This window comes from Lemur catta, chromosome 21 (genome assembly GCF_020740605.2).
Source record: "Lemur catta isolate mLemCat1 chromosome 21, mLemCat1.pri, whole genome shotgun sequence".
Classification (NCBI taxonomy): Eukaryota; Metazoa; Chordata; class Mammalia; order Primates; family Lemuridae; genus Lemur; species Lemur catta.
Window position 1 is genome coordinate 16,706,197 of NC_059148.1, and position 19,343 is coordinate 16,725,539.

A 19,343-nucleotide genomic window follows, 5' to 3' on the forward strand; every position below is an offset into this window, starting at 1 on the left:
AATCCCCTCTCCTTAAGCAGATACCACCCTGCTCCAGAGACCATGTACGTCCCAGCTGAGGCAGCCCCTTCCTTGGAGAGGTTTGACTATGACCTCATCTTGGCACCCCACAAAGCTGCTCTGCCTGGCTTCCCCTGCCAGGTGAGTGGTTCCTTAGGAGCTCTATGCTCCCACCCTCTAATGTACAAACGCTTCTACTGTCTGGGGGTCCTGGCTGTCCCTCCTCAGGGCTGGGTGCCACTTTTGTAATGAGAAATGAATGCAAGTCACCCTTGCGCTTGTTTCTATATAAGTGCTTGAAAGAAGACCCTTTTCTTGCTTCTGCACATGGGGGATGTTGTGGAAGAGTGACCATTGGGCAGGATGATACTATCTGGTCAGTGGGGTCTTGGGCACAATGTAAATCCATAAACCCAAAGGTGATTTCTCCCAAGCACTCCCAAAGTTTGAGGAGTCCAACTTAAGGGCAGCATCTGGTCTCTGGAAAAACTGATGATCTGGGGTGTGCATTGCTGGCAGAACTGCAGAGCAGTGTCTGGGCATGGGCGGAGGTCACCTGCCCTGAGTATTCCTGGAGGCTGAGAACTGCTGAAACCCCCTGCTAAAAGTCCAGACAACACTCCCATTGGTATCTTGCCTTCTGGAGGCCTAGGAGTCACCTCACGGGGACCTTCAGCCCAGGGCTGTTGCAGGCAGCCCAACGACCCGATGCTGTCTGCACAGTCATCCCTCTTGGGCTGCTGCAGCCCCACTGCCCAGCCCACCTCGTCTCCAGCCCCTAATGGGCTGCCTGGATATTCATTTTAACTACCCCCATCTCAGAAAGAATACAGAAGGGGAAAGGATTTGCAGTGACCAGTGGCCCTCCAGGGACACCTGCACACCTGTCCTTCCTGCAGCTTCAACCTGAAAGATTCCTGGTGATGACAGTCAGAATACGGAGGCTGCGGCTGCCAACCATTCGGCTGTCGCCATCTTCGGGTTACAGGGCCAGGGCGAATGAAGAAAAGGCCAGAGCTTGCCACACAGGTTGACAAGGTAACCCAAAGCTTCCCAACTTATGTGGGAGTATCACCCCACAAAAACCTAGCAACATGGGTCTTTTTTTTTTTTAATAAGTCAAATACAGAGCAATTTCCCACACTTTATATGCAGGTGTCAGAATGAGGTATATAAAACACGTATACAGAGAAATGCTTTTATAGAAAAGTAGAAACCAGTAATGTTCTCTTCTCTAGCATCACCAAGGGACCGCCTGAGGTGTAGGCCCCCACAGCAAATGACTCCAGGGAACAGCCTGCTGAAGGGAATGGGCTCCACTAACCCCCTCTCCACGTCAGGCAGTGGAAGGGCCCCGGGAAGGAAGCTCTGTGGCTCGGGAGTGCTGCCAAGGCCTGAGTGTGGCATCAGGGCTTGGAGGCCCTGCTGAGCCTCCAGCACAGTGCAGTGGAGAAATGCGCTCAGTCAGGAAGCCGGGCTCTCCTCTTGGCCATGCCAGTAGCTTGCTCTGTGACCTTGGGCAAGTCACTTTTCCCTCTATGGGCCTATGTCCAAAAGGCTTAAAGAACCGTAAGGTCCTTTCCAATGGTTCTGTGGTTATTGTTTTGCAAGTTAAGGTTATAACCCTAGCCTCATTCTTACAGGAAGGTGCTGGCCTGGAGGCCACAGGACCACCTGCCACCTCGGGCCCACTGCAGGGATAAGCCCTGAAGTGCTTTTATTACCTTGCCTCTGAGCTTAGTTTCCAGGTTACCCTCCCAGAAGCAGCTCACAGGCCCCACAGCGTAATTCCCATGGGTTAGCTGACTGCTGTCTGACCCGTGCAGAATGAACCTCAGGTCCACCTCTGCCCCTGGGAACTAAAGCTAGAGCGGATCCTTCTCTATCCTCTTCCTAAGTGGAATGTTCAGTGCAATTCTTCCCTTCCTTTCCTTACGAAACAGGAAGAGTCCCTGGGCCCAGGCCTGGCCCACGGTTATCAAGGCACATCGCTGCCAGCAAGCTGGAGCACACCCAGCGGCCCACAGCCTAGATCTCATTCTCAGCCCACAGTTCTGACTTCTGTACAAACTCATTTCTGGTTCTCAGAGGTCAGTAGGGAGTTCCGTCCCAAATACTTTTTAAAACTAAATATATTTTTTCAATGCTGCCACTTGACCTGCTTGACCTTAACTATGAATAACAGTGTACGCCATTCAAGCCCACCACGGAGACTGAGGCCATCTTAGATAGTACAGCGCAGAGGAGCCTGGGGAGCTCCCGGTCTGTCCCTGATTCAGCTCCAAGGAAACGGGCAACGTTTGGAAGCCCTTGCCAGCAGCACCACAGGGGGAGCTGCTGCTGTCTCCATCCACCAGCAAAATCCTGCTCCAGGGGATGGAAGAGCATTGTTAGGAGCCTACCCAGCCTTGCCCTTAGCCCACAGCGCCACCTGCTTCTCTCAGTTATTAGGATTCACCAAGGAAAAAAAAAAGTCGGGGTAGGGTTTTAACCACAACACAAAGTGTAGATCCTCCCAGCTGTCGGAGGGTGGGCTGTCCTGCACCAGTGTCTGCATGGGCTCCTGCCCACCGGCGGGGCTCAGGCCCCGGGAGTGCCGGCCTGGTCCATAAGGGGGATGTTGCCCTCCTGAGGGTCGACTGGAGTCTGGCTGGCATGGACCACGACAGTCTTCTCATCCACAATCTCACAGCTGGGGTTCGAGAAGGCCGACAATGGCAGGGTGATCCGCTGCATCTCCCTCTCACATACTTTCTGCTCATGCTGCTCTTTCAAATCCTTCCCCCTGGCAGGAAAAAACGGAAACATTCAGGCTATGCCTACTGCATGACTTTGCTCATTAAATAGCATCCCTGAGGCCCAGACAGGAGCAGCAGCTCACCATGGCCACAGCAAATCAGTGAGCTAGGACTCGAACTCAGGTGCAAGATACTAGATACCCATTCTACCACGCTGCTTTAAACTCAACAGGAGCTCCTATAGCTCTGGTCTCTGCTTCCCCATCTGTGAATTGGGGGCAACAGCAGTATGGACCTCACACACTGCAGGTGGGGCTCAATGGAAATAAGCAGGGGACAGAGAATCTTAAAGCAAGTCACAGTTTTGTTCTTTTAGCCCAGGGCTCCAGGAGACTCAGAACTATCCAAGCTTCGGTCCCAACCCATAAAGTCCAGAAAACTGACCTGACCATCCTGTTCTGAGACAGCCTTCTTATCCTGAAGTCCTAGAATGTGTGACCCCAGGCTGAAAACGGACCAGCCCTAACCCATGCAGGGGGCAAAAAGGACTATGAGGCAGTTCAATGGGAAACAATTAGACAATGATCATCAGACCTCTTAATTTTCACAGACCTTTGAGTTATGGTGCTCAGGGACCCAATCAGGCCATGGTGTACCTCTGTTTTACTCACATGGAGCGCTCACTCCATGAGAAGGACATCACGTCATCCTCAGCACAGCCCTAAGAATTAGGTCTTACTCTTTGTTTTATTTTGAAACAAGGTCTCCCTCTGTTGCCCTGGCCAGAATGCAGTGGCATCATCATAGCTCACTGCAACCTCAGACTCCTAGGCTCAAGTGATCCTTCCTGTCTAAGCCTCCTGAGTAGCTGGAACTACAGACATGTACCACCATGCCTACCTAATTTTTTTTTAGAGACAGGGTCTTGCTATGTTGCCCAGGCTGGTCTCAAATTCCTAGCCTCAACCGATCCTCCCACTTCAGCCTCCCAAAGTGCTGGGATTGCAAGTGTGAGCCACTGCAGCCAGCTTAGGTCCTACTCATTTTATAGATGAAGAAATGGCCCAGCAAAGTTAAGGAATTCTCTAAGGATGCAGTGGACTCAAACCCAAGTCTGTTGGACTCTGGCTAATGCTCAGAGTTCTGACAAAAAATGGTAAGTCAGGGACTCAAACCCAAGTGTTCTGTCCACACATACAGTGTCCTTCCCAGTGAACTGGGCCACCCCAGTGCTGACCAGAGGGCTTGGTGAGTGCCCAGCACACTCCACACCAGAACCTGTACCCAGGACCCAGGTTAGCATCCTCCAAAGCCAGCAACTGGCCGTGGGCTCAGCTGTCAGAGGAAACCTTCCCAGAAGGAGCATTGAAATGAGCAGCTGGTAGATGAAACAACACAGGGACCTACTTCAGATCTCCTCAGGCACAGGGCTAAGATAAGATGGATTATACATCTATCATGATGTTCAGTGCAATGACAGAAGCTTCCAGAGCCTGGTGAAGAATACTGGGCAAATACAGGGGTTGGGGGGTTGTTAGAGGAGGAAAAGTTTGCACTGGTGCCTTAGAACTGTCTTTAAATCATCCAGTTCCCTTCACTTGTGTTCGTACCAGCTCAGCCATAGCTGTGTGACAGTTGGCAAAACAGCCTCTCTGCACTTTGACTTCCTCATCTGTGAAATGGGGATAGTATCTGCCTCAACATAATGCATGTGAAAGCACTTTGAAACAGTGAAACTGCTATAAAAAGTCCTAAGAGGTTATTATGATTTGCCCTGAATATGACTTCACTCACCAAGCAACGTTATCTTAATTTGGTTTCCCAAGGAAACTGTCCTGGCTCACCAGCCAAGTCAAGCATTGTTTATGTGACCTCAGCATTCCCCTCCTCTCTGGCCCTTAATTTTATCGTGAGGAGTTGGACTTGATAATCTCCAAGGCCCTTGACATTCTATAAAATCCCTCACATGACATATGTTCTGATTCCCTATTTCTCACTACAAGGTCACAGGAGGCAAATTTGTGAGCTCATCCTCCTGAGTCACCCTGGGTGACCAAGTTTGTTTAGATGCAAGCCTGAGGCTCCTGCTCCATCCTCATTAGCTTCTATACTGGACACCACCAACTCCCACAGCAGAAAAACCCCCAGAGCACTCAGAGGGGAAATGGAAGGACGCTATTCATGGGGAGAAGGTCATCTGGACCAAGTGCTCCCCACTCACGTCCTGAGATTCACTACCCTTGGGCAACGTTGATCAGTTACTGCTGCCATCACATAGAAGCAAATACCTACCTCTGTAATAAAATGAAAAGCCAGATTCTTTAAGGTTGTCCATGTAGGGAGAAATCTGGAAGGTCTTGGTTTAATTAAGGGAGCCCCCAAGCCAGTGGAAGACCAAAAGGGAATTTGCAAAAGAAAGAGAGAATGCAAGTATCTTTCTCCAAGGCCTGAACTGCAAAACCTAAGGAGCTGGAAGAAGAGAGAAAGCCTGGAATTCGCACTTCCTGAGTACCTACTAAGGTACCAGGAAATGGCCTTCCCATCATCCAGGATGAAAACAGCTACCTGTGCACTTACTGGATGTTATGCACCATCTTTGAATTTCCAACCTTTCAAGATAATGTTATCCCCATTTTATAGATGAAGAAACTAAGGCTTTGGAGTCTGACTCCAGAGCCTGCCTTCCACAGCTACCTTCTTTACCCGGCATCTGGCTGTGGCCGGCTGAGCTGCTGTAATGGTCAGGTTGCATCATACACAAGTCTTCAGGGGAAACAAATCAATGTGTATTAATGGGGCAGAGCAGGGCTGGAAGAGCAGCCAAGGGTAAAGGAAGCAGATGCTGGGACTAGTCCGGATTAGTCTCATCCATTTAGAAGCCTGGAAGCACACCCCGTCCCACATGCCTGCTGCTAATGGTGCCTGTGAGTCCTGGAGGTGCAGTGGCTGCACCCAGCTCCCTCCAGAGACCTGAAAGAGGCCACCACAGGCCCGCTGCACTGACCATCAGGAAGCTCAGCTCCCTCTCCCGGCTTTGGGGTGGGGGAGGCGAAGGAGGGTTAGCTGGGCTGTTGTCTGCCAGCCAAGAAAGAACAAAAGGCTTATTCACTGACTCAGCTCCTCTCCTAAGGGGGTGGGGTGGTGTTGACTTAAAGTTTTTCCCTCCCCTTTTTATCAGAAAGTAAGAGCTCCTTCCAGAGCTAGTGCAGACAACTACACTTGGAGCAGGGACAGGGAGCTGCCCAGTCACAGACAGGCCATTCGAACCTCTTGGCCTGGACTACCAGGACAAAGCCCCAGCCAGGCTGAGCCACCACCCGTCCCCTCTTGCTGCCGTTCCTCCCCTAAGAGGAAGCCTGGTGCATGCCCACCCTTCCCAGCCAGGAGACAGCCAAGCCTGGTGGCCTTGGGCAGAGTTCAAGGTTTAAAGTAATTACCCTGACTGCTCCAGGGCAGGAAGAGGGTCAGGAGCTGGGCTGGCCAGAGAGCAGGTGTGGCTGGAACTGCCAACTGCCCTCTAACTTCCTCTCTCAGGGTGATGGAAGCACCACTGGCCTCTCCTTCGGGCAACACAGGTTTCTTCAACGATTACTGAGCCACTGCCATTTTCCCAGTCTCAAGTAGTACTGTGCCACACTGCTGCTCAGGAAAAGTTCCCCAAGGCAGCTACAGTTTATAAACACCACTTGTATGCCCAAATTACACACTACATTGTCTGATTTCATCCTCCCAACAACATACATGTTTTTTTTTTTTTTTTTGAGACAGAGTCTCGCTCTGTTGCTGGGGCTAGAGTTGCGGTGGCATCATCATAGCTCACAGCAACCTCAAACTCCTGGGCTCAAGTGATCCTCCTGCCTCAGCCTCCCGAGTAGCTGGGACTACAGGCATGCGCCACCATGCCCGGCTAATTTTTTCTATTTTTTGTAGAGATGGGGTCTCGTTCTTGCTCAGGCTGGTCTTGAATGCCTGAGCTCAAGCGATCCTCCCACCTCGGCCTCCCAAAGTGCTAGGATCACAGGCGTGAGCCACCATGCCCAGCCTCCCTATGTGGTTTAAGATCTTTGTTTCAGAGATGGGAAAGCACATGCAGAGAAGTTACGTCATTTGTTCAAGCAAACAGCAGAGCTGGGATTTTAACCCAGTACTGCCTGTAGCTACCACCAGGCAATATTATCTTTTTAGGAATATTAGAGCTGGGAGATCATCATATCTAACCTCCTGCCCCTACACTATTTACAGATGAAGAAACTGAGGCCCAGAGAAGGTAAATAACTTGTCCAGTGTCACATCCAGAATTGGTGGCAATTCCAGAACTTGATCTTGGTTCTTTTGACTTTAAACCCACCCATTTTTTTTTAAGTTTATATTTTTCCTACTGCCTTCTGCAATTCAAAGCAAATTTACGTGAGGCTACTGGGTCTCACTGCACTTACTGGAGATACTAATAATCCTTAGACATACCCTACCAGCTGTGTAGCTTGGACATAGTACTTAACTCTTCCAGGTCTCAGCTCCTCACTGTAAAATGCTCCTCGTGTGGTAATGAGAATTAGGCAAAATTATCAAGAAAGAGTACCCAGTAGGGCCTTACTTATTAAAAAAGCACAAAATAGGGCCAGGCGCAGTGGCTCACACCTGTATTCCTAGCACTCTGGGAGGCCACGGCAGGAATATCTCTTGAGCTCAGGAGTGTAAGACCAGTCTGAGCTCTGAGCAAGAGCGAGACCCCATTTCTACTAAAAATAGAAAAAATTAGCTGGACATGGTGGCATGCGCCTGTAGTCCCAGCTACTTGGGAGGTTGAGACAAGAGGATCACTTGAGCCTAGGAGTTTGAGGTTGCTGTGAGCTGGGCTTACCCCATGGCACCCTGGCCCAGGCAACAGAGCAAGATTCTGTCTCCAAAAAAAAAAAAAAATAGAAAGCCCAAAATGAATGCTGGCTGCTATTATGCTACTGTGCTATTGTGATTATTACCTGATTGGCATTCTACTGTTTCTGTTTACATTTAATACTTATGATAATCTTGGGTGGGTGGGTGTGGAGAGGGGATATATTCAAGGTTCAGAGGACACCTAAACCTGCACTCAACCTACAGCTCTTTCCTGGATACAGTTCTCTGACTTGAGGGAGAACTGTGAGCTGAGAACTTGTCTGTAGCTCACATGTGGTTTCCTGTTGTACAGTCTGTTCTCAGAGCAGTTTGCCGAGGAAAGGGGTGGTCCGGTGGTTAGTGACGGGGTGTCTGGTGACTGGTGCCTTGCCCTAAGTTTACAGGAAAGTAAATTCTAGGTCTCAGGGCAGTCCCATGACAGCCTAAAGGAAGAAACGTACAAGAAAAAGACTTGGCTTCCACTGGGCTCCAGAACTGAGCTCAGAATTAAGAACATTTAGTCAGTTCAAGCACCTGGAAGGCCTGGAAACTGTCACAGGATTGGAGGAGAGCCAAATGCTGTCTAGTGGCTGAGGAAAGGAAATATTTCAAGGGCTATACTTAGCCAACATGGTTTGGGTCTAAGTATGAATTGTAAGGCTAGGGCCACTACCTCATCATCTCTTTGCAATGAATAAGCAGGTGTTCCTAGACCTGCTGTGTCAACCATCCCGCTGAGGGCAACCATTGCAGACTGGGAGTCAGAAGGCCCTCTCAGGTCAATATTCTCCCTCTCTGGAGCTCTGCTTCCTGAATCACAGAAGATCAGAGAAGGAATGGAGCTTGGGGAGCACTAGTCCAATACCCACATTTTATAGAAAAGAAAAACAGCTCTCATTACTGACCACTTACTGTATGCCACACTCTGAGCTAAGCAGTCACATGCCTTAGCACCACAGCAATGCTCTGGAGTAGGAAATAGAAGGAACTTTCCCTAAGTCACAAAGATGGCTAGTTAGTGGCAAGGCTAGGACTTCTCTCCACCAAATGCTGGGTGTGTAACCTCAGGCAAGGAACATATCCTCTCTTGCCTCAGTTTCCTCATCTGTAAACTGGAGATAATAGCAGCATTTACCTCATAAGGGTGATTGTGAGAATTGAGTTAAAGCATGCAAAGTACTTGAAGCAGTGTCTGGCATACGGTAAACATTCGCTACTGCCATTATTATTATGCAACACTTCCCCTTTTTCATCTGTAATGAGGAGGTTGACTGAAATACCTCTGAGGACACTCGAGGTTTATACTATACAATGCTGGTGGATCCGCTGGGGCTGTGGGCTCAAACATGGCCCTTACTCCTGGAAAATGTAGGCCACTGTGTCACTTCCCTTACAGGAAGACTTCTTAGAGTGCAGAGGAGAAATATCACAGACACTCAGGGCTAGAAGTCGAATCCTCTGATTTTGTCCAAGAATGGCAAGTAATTTTCCAGAGTCAGCCAGTGCTGTAAAAACGAATGGGACTCTGGCTTATCATCATGCACCCATCACTGACTTTGAGAATCTTCTCCACATGACATCTCATGGGACATTTCAAAATAAACATTCCTCCTCCCGCTGTCCCAGCCCCCGGTCCTCTCTCTTGAGTTTCACAGGTAGCCTCTTTGGCTTTCTCACACATAGTGAGGAGTGGCAAACAGACTTTCTGTGCTCCAACTCACTTTCTTCTTCCTATCAGAGGAGATCCCACTGCTCACAGCTCAAGAAATTTAAGCCCCAACTGCCAAAACAGTGGCTGTGAACCTTTTCTAATAGCAACATGTTATAACCCACAGAAATAACTGTCTCCCAGTTCCTACAATGACCGTCCAGCCTGATTTCTGCAGTGCCGCTCCCTTCCATGCCAGGGGCGTTGGATTACACAGCAATGAATCTGGTATCAAAAGAGCCGAGTATGAATCCAGATTCTGCCATTCCCAGGCAGTGTGACCTCGGGCAAGTCACTTCACCACTGACAGAGGCTTCCTCATCTGTAAAATGGGGAACAAGAACCCCTACCTCACAGGTTTTTGGGTGAGGAGTAAAGGCAACAAAGCAAAGGGTTTGTCCAAGGTCACCTGGTAAAGAATAGAACCAAGTCTTCACTACGTGCGTTGATTTTCCTTCTTTCAACACCTTGCTTCCTTTGGGGTAAGAAGGCCACAAAGTTTGATTTGACTTTGTGTACCTTCCTCCCCTCCTCTCAAGAGGGCCCAGAAGAGAAGCTACTGACCTCTTGTAGGTGTAGCCCAAGATGATGCCAGCTCCGATGGCAATGATGATCACCATCATGGTAATGCCCAGCACATAGCCTGCCAAGGACAGGACACAAGGTCCCATTAGCCACACCCCAGACAATCAGCAAACGGTCTCTTGAATCCCAACAAGGGCGGGGGTGAAGCCATCATACCCAGAGTTCCCAGGTCCTTTTTCTCCTTGGCATTCATCCGTACCCGCTGGCTGATCCCAATCACTGGCTGCACAGCTGCCGCCTCACTCCGGGCGGGCAGGGCGTTGGCTGGGGCGAACACCTGCACCTCATCTTCACCTGGCACTTCAGGTCCCTCCTCAGTTTCTACTGTGGAGGCTGGCGGGGCCTGGGAAGTGGTCTCTAGAGGTGAAGTGGAAAACAGCTCTCGTAAGAGACTGCCCTGAGTGAATTCCACAGCTGGCCCTGGCCCCACCAGTAGGGGAGGCAGAGGCGGGTCATCTTAGACATCAAACCCTACCTGAGGGGCAAGATCCGGCCTGAGAGGTCTGCACCATCGCTGGGACAAGGCAAATATGAGGGGAAGGCCGTAGGAAAGGGCATCTCCCCTGCCTCCCACCTCTTCATCTCTTCAAATCCTTGCTAGCTGGTTGCCATCTTCTCCAGGGGGTCCCCCACCTCCACGCCAGGAGACAGTCCGTGGCTGCTCTGCGCAGCTCACGTTTACTGAGTGCACGCTTTGCGCCAATCTCTGTGTGACGTGCTTTACCCTGATTATCCCCTTGAAGCCAGAACTGTCTGGCGACCTCGGGAACAAGCCTGCGCTCTGGAGTCTACGAAACTTGGACTCCAATCTGGACCCTACCACTGCCTCTGGTAAACTGCTGAACTTTTCTGAGGCTCAGATCCTCCAAAGAGCTGCTTCCCGGGGTAGCTGTGCGCAGTGTGTCCAGCACAGCGCAGACGCTCCCCAAAAGGGTCAATAAACGCTGAGGAGCTCAACAAGAGCCACGCCTGGGGCGCGCGGCGGAGCGATCCCGCCTCGCCCACCACAGTTGTTTACAAGCGCTCGCCGAGGATGAGCTCACTCCGCGCGGCCGCGGCGGCCAATGGGCTTTGGGCCCCGCGGCCTGGAGACAGCCCTGGCCAATCGGACGGCGTGGGGGCGGGGCGGGGCCGGCCCGCGTCGCGCGGCCGCACGTGCGCAGCGGGTGGAGCGGCCGCTCCCAGTCAGCCCCTGGCCGCGGGGTTCCCGGGGTCCCGGGCCGGTACCTGGGCAGCGCAGGTCCTCGCAAGGCCGCTTCTCGGGGACGCCATCCTCGCTACTGACGTAGCACCAGGGCCCGCGCGGGTCCCGGTCGGGGTTTCGGCAATAGTTGTGGTTGCCGGCGCCTGAGAGGGGAGAGAGGGGGCCATGGGCCGGCGCCGGGACCGCGGCCGCCGCCCTCCAGCCCCGCCGCTGTTCCCGGCGGACACTCACCCGACTCGGGGGCCGACGCCGGGCCGCTCGGCGCGTCCGGCCAGTTGAGGCAGCGGAGGCCCGGCGCAGGCGAGGGCTGGTCCGCCCGGTACAGGTGGCCGTTGTCCCAGAAGCAGCCTGTGAAGGAGAGGAGCCTCCGACACTGAGTGGCGGGCAGGGGAGCCGAGCCCACCGCCGCCGTGCCCCTGCCAGGCTGGAGGACCCTGGGCCCTGTTGGGCTTCCCTGCCCCGCGTGGAAACACCCCCACCCACCTACCCCCGATGTTGTGAGGCCCGAAAGAGAAGGAAAAGAAAGTGCCCGTAAAGCCTCTAGCCAGTGCCTGGCCCTCAGTCAGCGCCCGGAGCGTTAGCTGTTTTTCTTGAAAGCCGGAAAGCGCTGTAGAAGTGTAGAGGGTTGTTACTGTTGAACTTGTGGGCACATTGGAGGGAGAGTTGGAGGGACCGAGGCCTGGCTTAGGGTCCTTTTGTGGAGATGTTGGAAGTTTGGGGTCAGTGGGTGGCCAGACCTGAAATTTATCCCTGTGTTGTAATGCCCATGTTATATAAACTGTGGTGTTCCCTCCTCCGCAGATACAGCTACCTTCTGTCGGTTTAACAGGCAACACCCCCAAGAGAATTCTACAAAAGCCTTGATTCAGTCGGGCAAAAGATTCAAGAGAGCCTCAAAAGGAGGAACCTGCCTCCCCGCTCCCTGGATGTGACTGCAAACTCCCACTACCCTCAGCAGGAGAGCCACAGGAGGAGGCCGGGGAAGGAGGGCCTGGGCGCCAAGGTCTTGAAAAGAACAAGATTTGGGAAGTAGAGAAGATGAACCCTCAAGTTCTGTCCACTCAAGAGCAAGAAAAGGGAAAGAGAAAGTGGCTTCTTGCCTTTGTTCTTAATGGCAAAGATGGAGCTGCAAGCCCCTGGCAAGGAAAGGAGGGGAGAAAAAGGCTTTTAAAGGACCAAAAAACCAGCTAAGAGCTTTGTCTCCTGTCATCCTGGTCATGTTTGGGAAATAGGGGGCTTAACTATTCTGCTTCATTAAGTTGCTGCAGAAAGGAAAGATCGTAATCTCACCTCCAGATCCATAGGCTTCTGCTAGAAGCATGTTGCTGAAGAGCAGTGTTTGTACCCAGGCCAACAGCATCCTCGCCTCCTTCCTCCTGCAGGCGATCGAACAACCAGTGTCCAACCAGGGTCCCCTTGGCGGCGGCTCTGCCTCCCAGCCCCAGCTTCGCAGTCAGACCTGCCCTTGTTATGCTCTTCTGGTAAACAGCCTCTCTTTAGAACTGGGAGCTTCCCAGCTAGCTTGCTGCAGCGAGAGGTGTTTTTCAGCTGAAAGGCGCCCCCTGGGTCCTAAGCCTCCTATGCCATGCAAGATCACTAACCCTGAGCCAAGAGAGGAACTCAGCCAAGTGAAGAGAAGCAGAGAGGTTCAGGTCGTTCTTAGCAGCGGATTTAGTTTGACACCTGCACAGCTGCATCCCGAGGGCTTTTCATCTCTTCTATTTTCGTTTATGTGAGTAGAGAAAGAATAATTTTGTCAAGAGGCATGGTGGGGGAAATTATAAGTGCTAAGGCACAGAACAGTTAAGGGAGAAGCAGCTAGCTGCACAACCAGGAGGAATTCAGGACCACATAGGGGGCACAAATAAGAGTATCTGGGTGGAAGTGACACTTTATACCCATCCTTGAAAGAGAAAAAGGGCCTTTGGGGTTATACATGTTTGTGAACACTGATGCTTTTAAAAAAAAAAACAAAAAAAAAACTAACTTTCCCGGGGTCAGTTCAGTTACATTTCTTATATTTGAGGTTTGGGGTGTCATTCATATACAGTAGGAATACAGAAGGGGTATCTTTAGTTGAAAATACTTTTATTCAAACATTGGAAAATTTCCTCAGCTATATTGTAATAGTCTGCCCTTTCTACCAGCCCTGAATTTGTATAGAGGAAGTTAAGTAAAATGTTTGCTTTTTCCCCCCACCCTGAGGGAAATCCATTTGCTGTGATTTATTTCCATCATTAAATCTCACCACATCCATATGACTTAGGCCTTTTGGAGTTAGGCAGAAGGGCCCTTCCTGTTTGGCTGACAATTCAAGTTCCCAGGCAGCCTCAGTAAACTGAGAGATAGAGCACAGTGATTCGCCAATACTACCTTGTGACTCAGGCAAATCTCAAAATAGAAATGGGAGACTCTTTCAATCCTGCAGGCAGTAATTTAGGGAGGAAAAAGAAAACAACTTAACAAATTTTAAAAGCTTTATCAGGGAAGAAAGCTAGTAAATACAACTAATCTGAAGTGAATTTGAATTCACTGCAGTCAGATATCAGAGATGGAAAGAACAGAGAGGTACATTTAGTTCACTCTTTAAAGCAGTTTGCTGATAGTGTTTGATCCCTTCAGTTCATTTAATAAGATATATTGCTTTGTTTTTGCAATCATTCTCTTATCTCCCCATACAAACTTTTCATCTTCTGACTGCTGACTTGGTCTACACTGGGAATTACATACACCACAGAGTCTATAAATTTACTCACATATACACACATACACAAATATGCCACATTTTTAGAATTTAATAATTCTAACATAATAGGAATGTTTTTATTTTATTTTTATAAATATTTTTGATAACCTAGTACATGCTAGATATGGTTCTAGATACTGGGAATACATCCATGAACAAAATGTTTGAAATCTCTGCTCATGGAAGCCTCTCTAGTTGGGAGAGACAGATGATAAATATGTAAAATATCAGGTAGTCAAAAGTATTATGAAAAAAAATGAAACAGGGTAAAGGAAGAGTAACAGGGTGATAATTCAACTTGCTAAAGAAAGCTTATACTATTTTCAGGGAACCAGTTGGATATTTCTACAAGCAAAAGGCTGAAGGAAACGGGCTCTTTGTGCACTTTTTCTCATGAGTCCTGTGTTTAACACTGCTGCAAGAGATAATATATGCATTTTGTCACATTGCATATAATATGTAGACTTGAGGAAATGAGAGTACAGTTATTTTATTTTATTTATTTATTTATTTATTTATTTTTGAGACAGAGTCTCTTGCCTGGGCAAGAGTGCTATGGTGTCAGCCTAGCTCACAGCAACCTCAAACTCCTAGCCTCAAGCAATTCTCCTGCCTCAGCCTCCCAAGTAGCTGGGACGACAGGCATGCACCACCATGACTGGCTAATTTTTTCTGTATATATATTTTAGCTGTCCGTATAATTTCTTTCTATTTTTAGTAGAGACAGGTTCTCGCTCTTGCTCAGGCTGATCTTGAACTCCTGAGCTCAAACGATCCACCCGCCTTGGCCTGCCAGAGTGCTAGGATTACAGGCATGAGCCACCACACCTGGCTGAGAGTACAGTTTTTAAATTTCAGAGTAGTGAAGAGTTCTTTGAGGTTGATCCCTTAGCACCTAATCTATTGCCTTTGTATGCAGTGAGTGTTCAGTTATCAATGTCTCATAAAACGCTCCTCCTTAGACTCTGAAGCACTACTTCTGCTGGATTATAATACTTTTCCCTCTGATTACAACAGAGACAGGCTATGATAGGCCAGTACTTGTACCATTTTCAGATTATATGCTGTGCCCACGTAGGCATGCCAGTATTCCTTTCTCAGAAGCTCAAGGCTTCCCTGTGGCTGTTATCACCTAATGCTTCTATTTAAAAACTGCTGTATTCCCTAACTTACATACCTTGCTATAGAGCAAAACCATATTTTGTGCCATGTGCCTTATCAGGAACAGGACTGCCTAGAAAAGATATAAGACAGACCAGAAAGAGATTTTTTTCAGGTTAGTCATCTCTGTTTTTTCCTCCCCTGTAAGTAACTAAGGCATGTATCAGCATGATTTGATTTTTTTTCGGGAATGAAGGATTTGTTTCTCAGTCCTCCAAAAACATCTTCTAATATGTCTAGTACCTTCCTTCCTCAAGGAAATCAATTTAGTTCAGAGATATGCCTGTCATCTTTTTCTGATGATCCAGATTTGAACTTTGCTTCATGTATTGATTAGTTCAGTATGGCCATATTTTGTGGCCCATAGTTACTCTAAACTTCAGATTTCTTCTGAAAATATTACTGCAATAATTATGTGATACAGTACTACTCAAATACTTATTTTGGATTATTTATATTCCCAAAGATGACGTTAGGAAATATAATACTCATATTTTACTAAATATTCTAGGGATATTTGACTCTCAGTTTCATATTAAATGAGTACTAATCTAGAGACAAAGCCAAGCATAAAATCAGGAAATAGCCTCCAGAGCGTTTCCCAAGAAGGTTGGGCAGTTCATTTGATAACAGGATATGTTTGTGGGGGAGCTCTAATAAGGAAGTCAGAGAGCTGTTAAAAGGCTTAAGAATCTTTTTTTGTAAGCAAAAGAGGGCCAAGGTGTTGGTTAAAATCCTTAGAGTAAGTCCTAATGAGTTGGCTCTAGCTGTTTTTCATATGATGTGCTGTAGAAGTAGCCATTGAGATTGCGCTGAAGGATATTTTGGTGTATAATTGCAAACTGAGCAGGGGATGGATGGTTTTAAGAAGCTTGTTAAGGAAATAATTATCTAAACCCCAAGGCCATTTCTTGAAAGTCTGGGCTTCAGTGAGTTAGGTTACATCCATTTTGTGTGTGCTTGGTACATAGTTAAGTTTTTAATAAATGTTTGAAAGGAGAAAATCAGAGTACCATGTAAGGAAAAAGAGAACAAAAATTTCTTAAGGATATATGAAAATACAGCCAAGAAGTTTTGTTGAGCACAGGTTACTTTCAGAAATGAGGCATTCCACATTGGAAACTGAGGAACCACAAATCAGAGAACTTGGAAACAGCACATCACTGGTTTTGAGAAATAAAACGAAGAATAAATTCCTGAATGGGAGTATATTTTGATTTAGAGGCCAGCCTCAGAGAATATGGCTTCCCCACTGAGGAAAACAGTCTTCAGTGTCGCAGGGAGAACACTAAAGACTATAAACTTAATTGGTTAGTAAGACTAGACTGATGATATATTATAAAAGGTAAATTAACCCAATAAGCTACAATTATGCCTCTCTTGGAAGGGGATCTGGTATTCTCCAATTTCAGTAAACCAGATTTTCAGTTTTTAAAATTTATCAACACCCAGTATGAGTATAGCACTGCCTTTTTTTTTTTTTTTTTTTTTTGAGACGGAGTCTCACTTTGTTGCCCGGGCTAGAGTGAGTGCCGTGGCGTCAGCCTAGCTCACAGCAACCTCAAACTCCTGGGCTTCAGCGATCCTACTGCCTCAGCCTCCCAAGTAACTGGGACTACAGGCACGTGCCACCATGCCCAGCTAATTTTTTCTATATAGATTTTTAGGTGTCCAAATCATTTCTTTCTATTTTTGGTAGAGATGGGGGTCTCACTCTTGCTCAGGCTGGTCTCGAACTCCTGACCTCGAGCGATCCACCTGCCTCGGCCTCCCAGAGTGCTAGGATTACAGGCATGAGCCACCACGCCCAGCCAGCACTGCCTTTTAAAGTAGGGGAAACAGTATATCAAATAATTTATGAGTGTAGGCTTTGGAAAGACCTGGGTTCTAGTCTCAGCACTGCACAGTTATCTTAGGTAAGTTACTTACCATCTGTAATTCTAAGTTTCTTAGCCTTTTATAGTGGTAAAAAGTACAGGCTCCAATATCAGGATTCAAATCCCACCTCTCTTGGTTACTAGCTATGTTATCTTAGGCACACTACTAAACTCTCTCTGACTCAGTTTCCTCATATGGAGTGAGAGAGAAAAGTATTACCAACATAATTGGATTTTTGACATTCATTGAGCCCTGAATAAATGTTAGCTGTTATTATTAGGAATTTGTGTGAGTAACCCCTAACTTAGAAGTACTGAGCATATTTACCATCTTCAAGAAACTTACAATCTGGTTAGAAAGATCAGGCTAACACATAGGAAAATAAAAACAATATAGGGCATTATATAAGTAGTACTGGGTGCTGTGAGAGCTCATAGAAGATGCACATGGCTTAGTCTTAGGAGGTCAGAAAAGGCATATTAGAGGAAGTAAAATCTGAAGGTGGGAAGGAGCTAGTGTTCTTGGCACATCAAACAATGTGCAAAAGCCTGGTGTCTCAGGGTTGTGGTTAAAGTGAAGCCAAAAAATTTATGAGCATATTGAGGATGTGTGAACTCAGGGTGGGAAATGGGTCTCAAAGTAGAGGTAAGAAACCAGGCCTCAAGTCCAGACTTCATAGCTTACAAAGAACATTTTATAAAGAACCAAAAACTTGAGCCAAAGAGATAACCGCTTGCCTGCCAGGTTATGGAGGTTCCTGAATGCCATGTTGAGGGTAGACTTTATCCTGAAGGTACTAAGAAGCCAGTAAAGAGTTTTACACAGAAGAGTGACAAGAGTCAGACTGATGTTTTAGCAAAGATCACTCTGGCCACAGGGTGGAGGATTAGAGGAAGCTATGACAAAAGGCCAGAAGGCCAACAAGAAGGCTGTTGCAGTGACCTATTGCGAGAGAATAGTGACCTAGACCCAGATTTGAGTGAGGCCACCTGAGTTTGAATCCTTCTCTGCCGCTTAGCAACTGCGTGACCTTATGCAAGTTATTTAACCACTCTTTCCCTCTGTTTCCTAATCTAAAAATAAGAAATGATAATAAAATTTACCTTATAGGCTTGTTGTGAGGATTAAATCACATAGAACACACCTGCCTGGCACACAGTTAAGTGCTCTAAAAATGTGGGCAATGAAGCTGGAGAGAGGCAAGCTAGAAAGAAGAATAAGATAACTAAAGGGATGTTAGGAGCCAATAGGAGGAACTAAGGCATTTGATTTCTGCTTTGGGAGCTTAGGAGATGGTGGTGCCATTCACTGAGATAAGAAACAGCAGGAAAAGCAGGCTTGGGGAATGCTGAGAAGGTGTAGCCAGAGGTGGCTGGATTGCAACCAGAAGAGTTCAGTGTCAGAGAAGCTAAGGAGTGTGTTCCAGGGATGAGGGAGTGGTCAGCATTGTTAAATGCTGCCTGGATGGTCAAGTAAAATCAAAGCTAAAAAGAATCCATTGGTTTTAGTAACAAGAAGGCCATTGGTGTCCTTGTCAGGAGGAATTTTGGTGGGGGGGAAGGGACTAAAAATACATGGATTGTGGAAGGAAAAGGAGATGTTGAAGGGTTACTATAGGAACAGACAACTCCTTCAAGTTTAGCTGCCTGGGATTATGGACAGGGCAGACACTGGACCCAATACACTGATTTGGCCTACTGCCTGTGGCATTCTGAGTGGCTGCACATCCATTCTAATTGCTCAGTAGCCAGGCCAGGGAGGTTAAGAAGAGAAGCAGATACAGGGACATATAATGGGTTTGGTCTTCGTGATTTTGAACTTGACATAAGGACAGGTACACATGTAGAAATGCCCAGCAAGCAATTTGATATGGGACTAGTGGTGTGATCACTGGACAGAAAAATTAGAGTAAGACTCGGGTTAAGTGGGGATGGGATAGGAGGTACTAAAACAAAGGCGGAGCCAGCAGTGGTGGTGTGTACCTGTAATCCTAGCTACTCAGGAGGCTGAGACAGGAGGATGGCTTGAGCCCAGGAGTTTGAGTCCAGCCTGGGCAACATAGCAAGACTCTGTCTCTCTCTCTCTCTTTTTTTTTTTTAAAAAAGGCAGGCTGGCAAGAAAGCACAAACAAGCTTTGGGTCTAGTCTTAGAATTTATGAGCATATGGAGGTTGTGTGAACTCAGGGTGGGAAATGGGTCTCAAAGTAGAGGTAAGAAACCAGGCCTCCAGTCCAGACTTCAAGCTTATAAAGAACATTTGAAATAAACAGGGATGTTCAGGGATGGAGTCCAGTGGTTCTAAGCTGTCAGAGAGAGGGGTCAGGAAAAGAAATTCCTGGGTTTGGAGCTGGAGCTGTTGACCCTGGCCAGATGCTAGGCCTAGTCTATGCAGTCACATGGCATAATGAGCTCTGTGGGTTAACTTTAGGAATGTAGCACTTTTGCCCC

General features: G+C 47.9%; 2 protein-coding genes across 9 annotated transcripts in view; one reads left to right on the forward strand and one right to left on the reverse strand.

The window, feature by feature from the left end:
* Nucleotides 1–19,343, forward strand: part of LIMK2 (LIM domain kinase 2) — a 78,957-nt gene that overhangs the window by 58,767 nt on the left and 847 nt on the right. Inside the window, exons 17-20 of one of the 7 annotated variants that reach the window (XR_006730671.1) lie at nt 21–141; nt 827–1,038; nt 11,912–12,842; nt 14,184–14,272. Coding sequence is in view for 1 of the 7 variants with exons in the window: in XM_045534505.1 (XP_045390461.1) it covers nt 21–59 (39 nt within the window). In the remaining 6 variants the exon portion in view is untranslated. Of the gene's footprint in view, nt 1–20; nt 293–822; nt 1,039–9,448; nt 9,486–11,911; nt 13,369–14,183; nt 14,273–19,343 lie in introns of those variants that run through there. The other 6 variants (XR_006730672.1, XR_006730670.1, XR_006730673.1 and 3 more) reach the window with 6 other exon arrangements.
* PIK3IP1 (phosphoinositide-3-kinase interacting protein 1) lies at nt 1,098–12,835 on the reverse strand. 2 transcript variants are annotated; one of them, XM_045534507.1, is made up of 6 exons: nt 12,401–12,835; nt 11,342–11,458; nt 11,134–11,253; nt 10,063–10,263; nt 9,886–9,964; nt 1,098–2,785 (listed from the first exon to the last, which is right to left on the reverse strand). In XM_045534507.1, the coding sequence occupies exons 1-6, from the start codon at nt 12,468–12,470 to the stop codon at nt 2,581–2,583; spliced, it is 792 nt and encodes a 263-aa protein (XP_045390463.1). In that variant the 5' UTR covers nt 12,471–12,835; the 3' UTR covers nt 1,098–2,580. The 2 variants fall into 2 exon arrangements, with proteins under 2 accessions (XP_045390463.1, XP_045390464.1); XM_045534508.1 differs by lacking the exon at nt 11,134–11,253.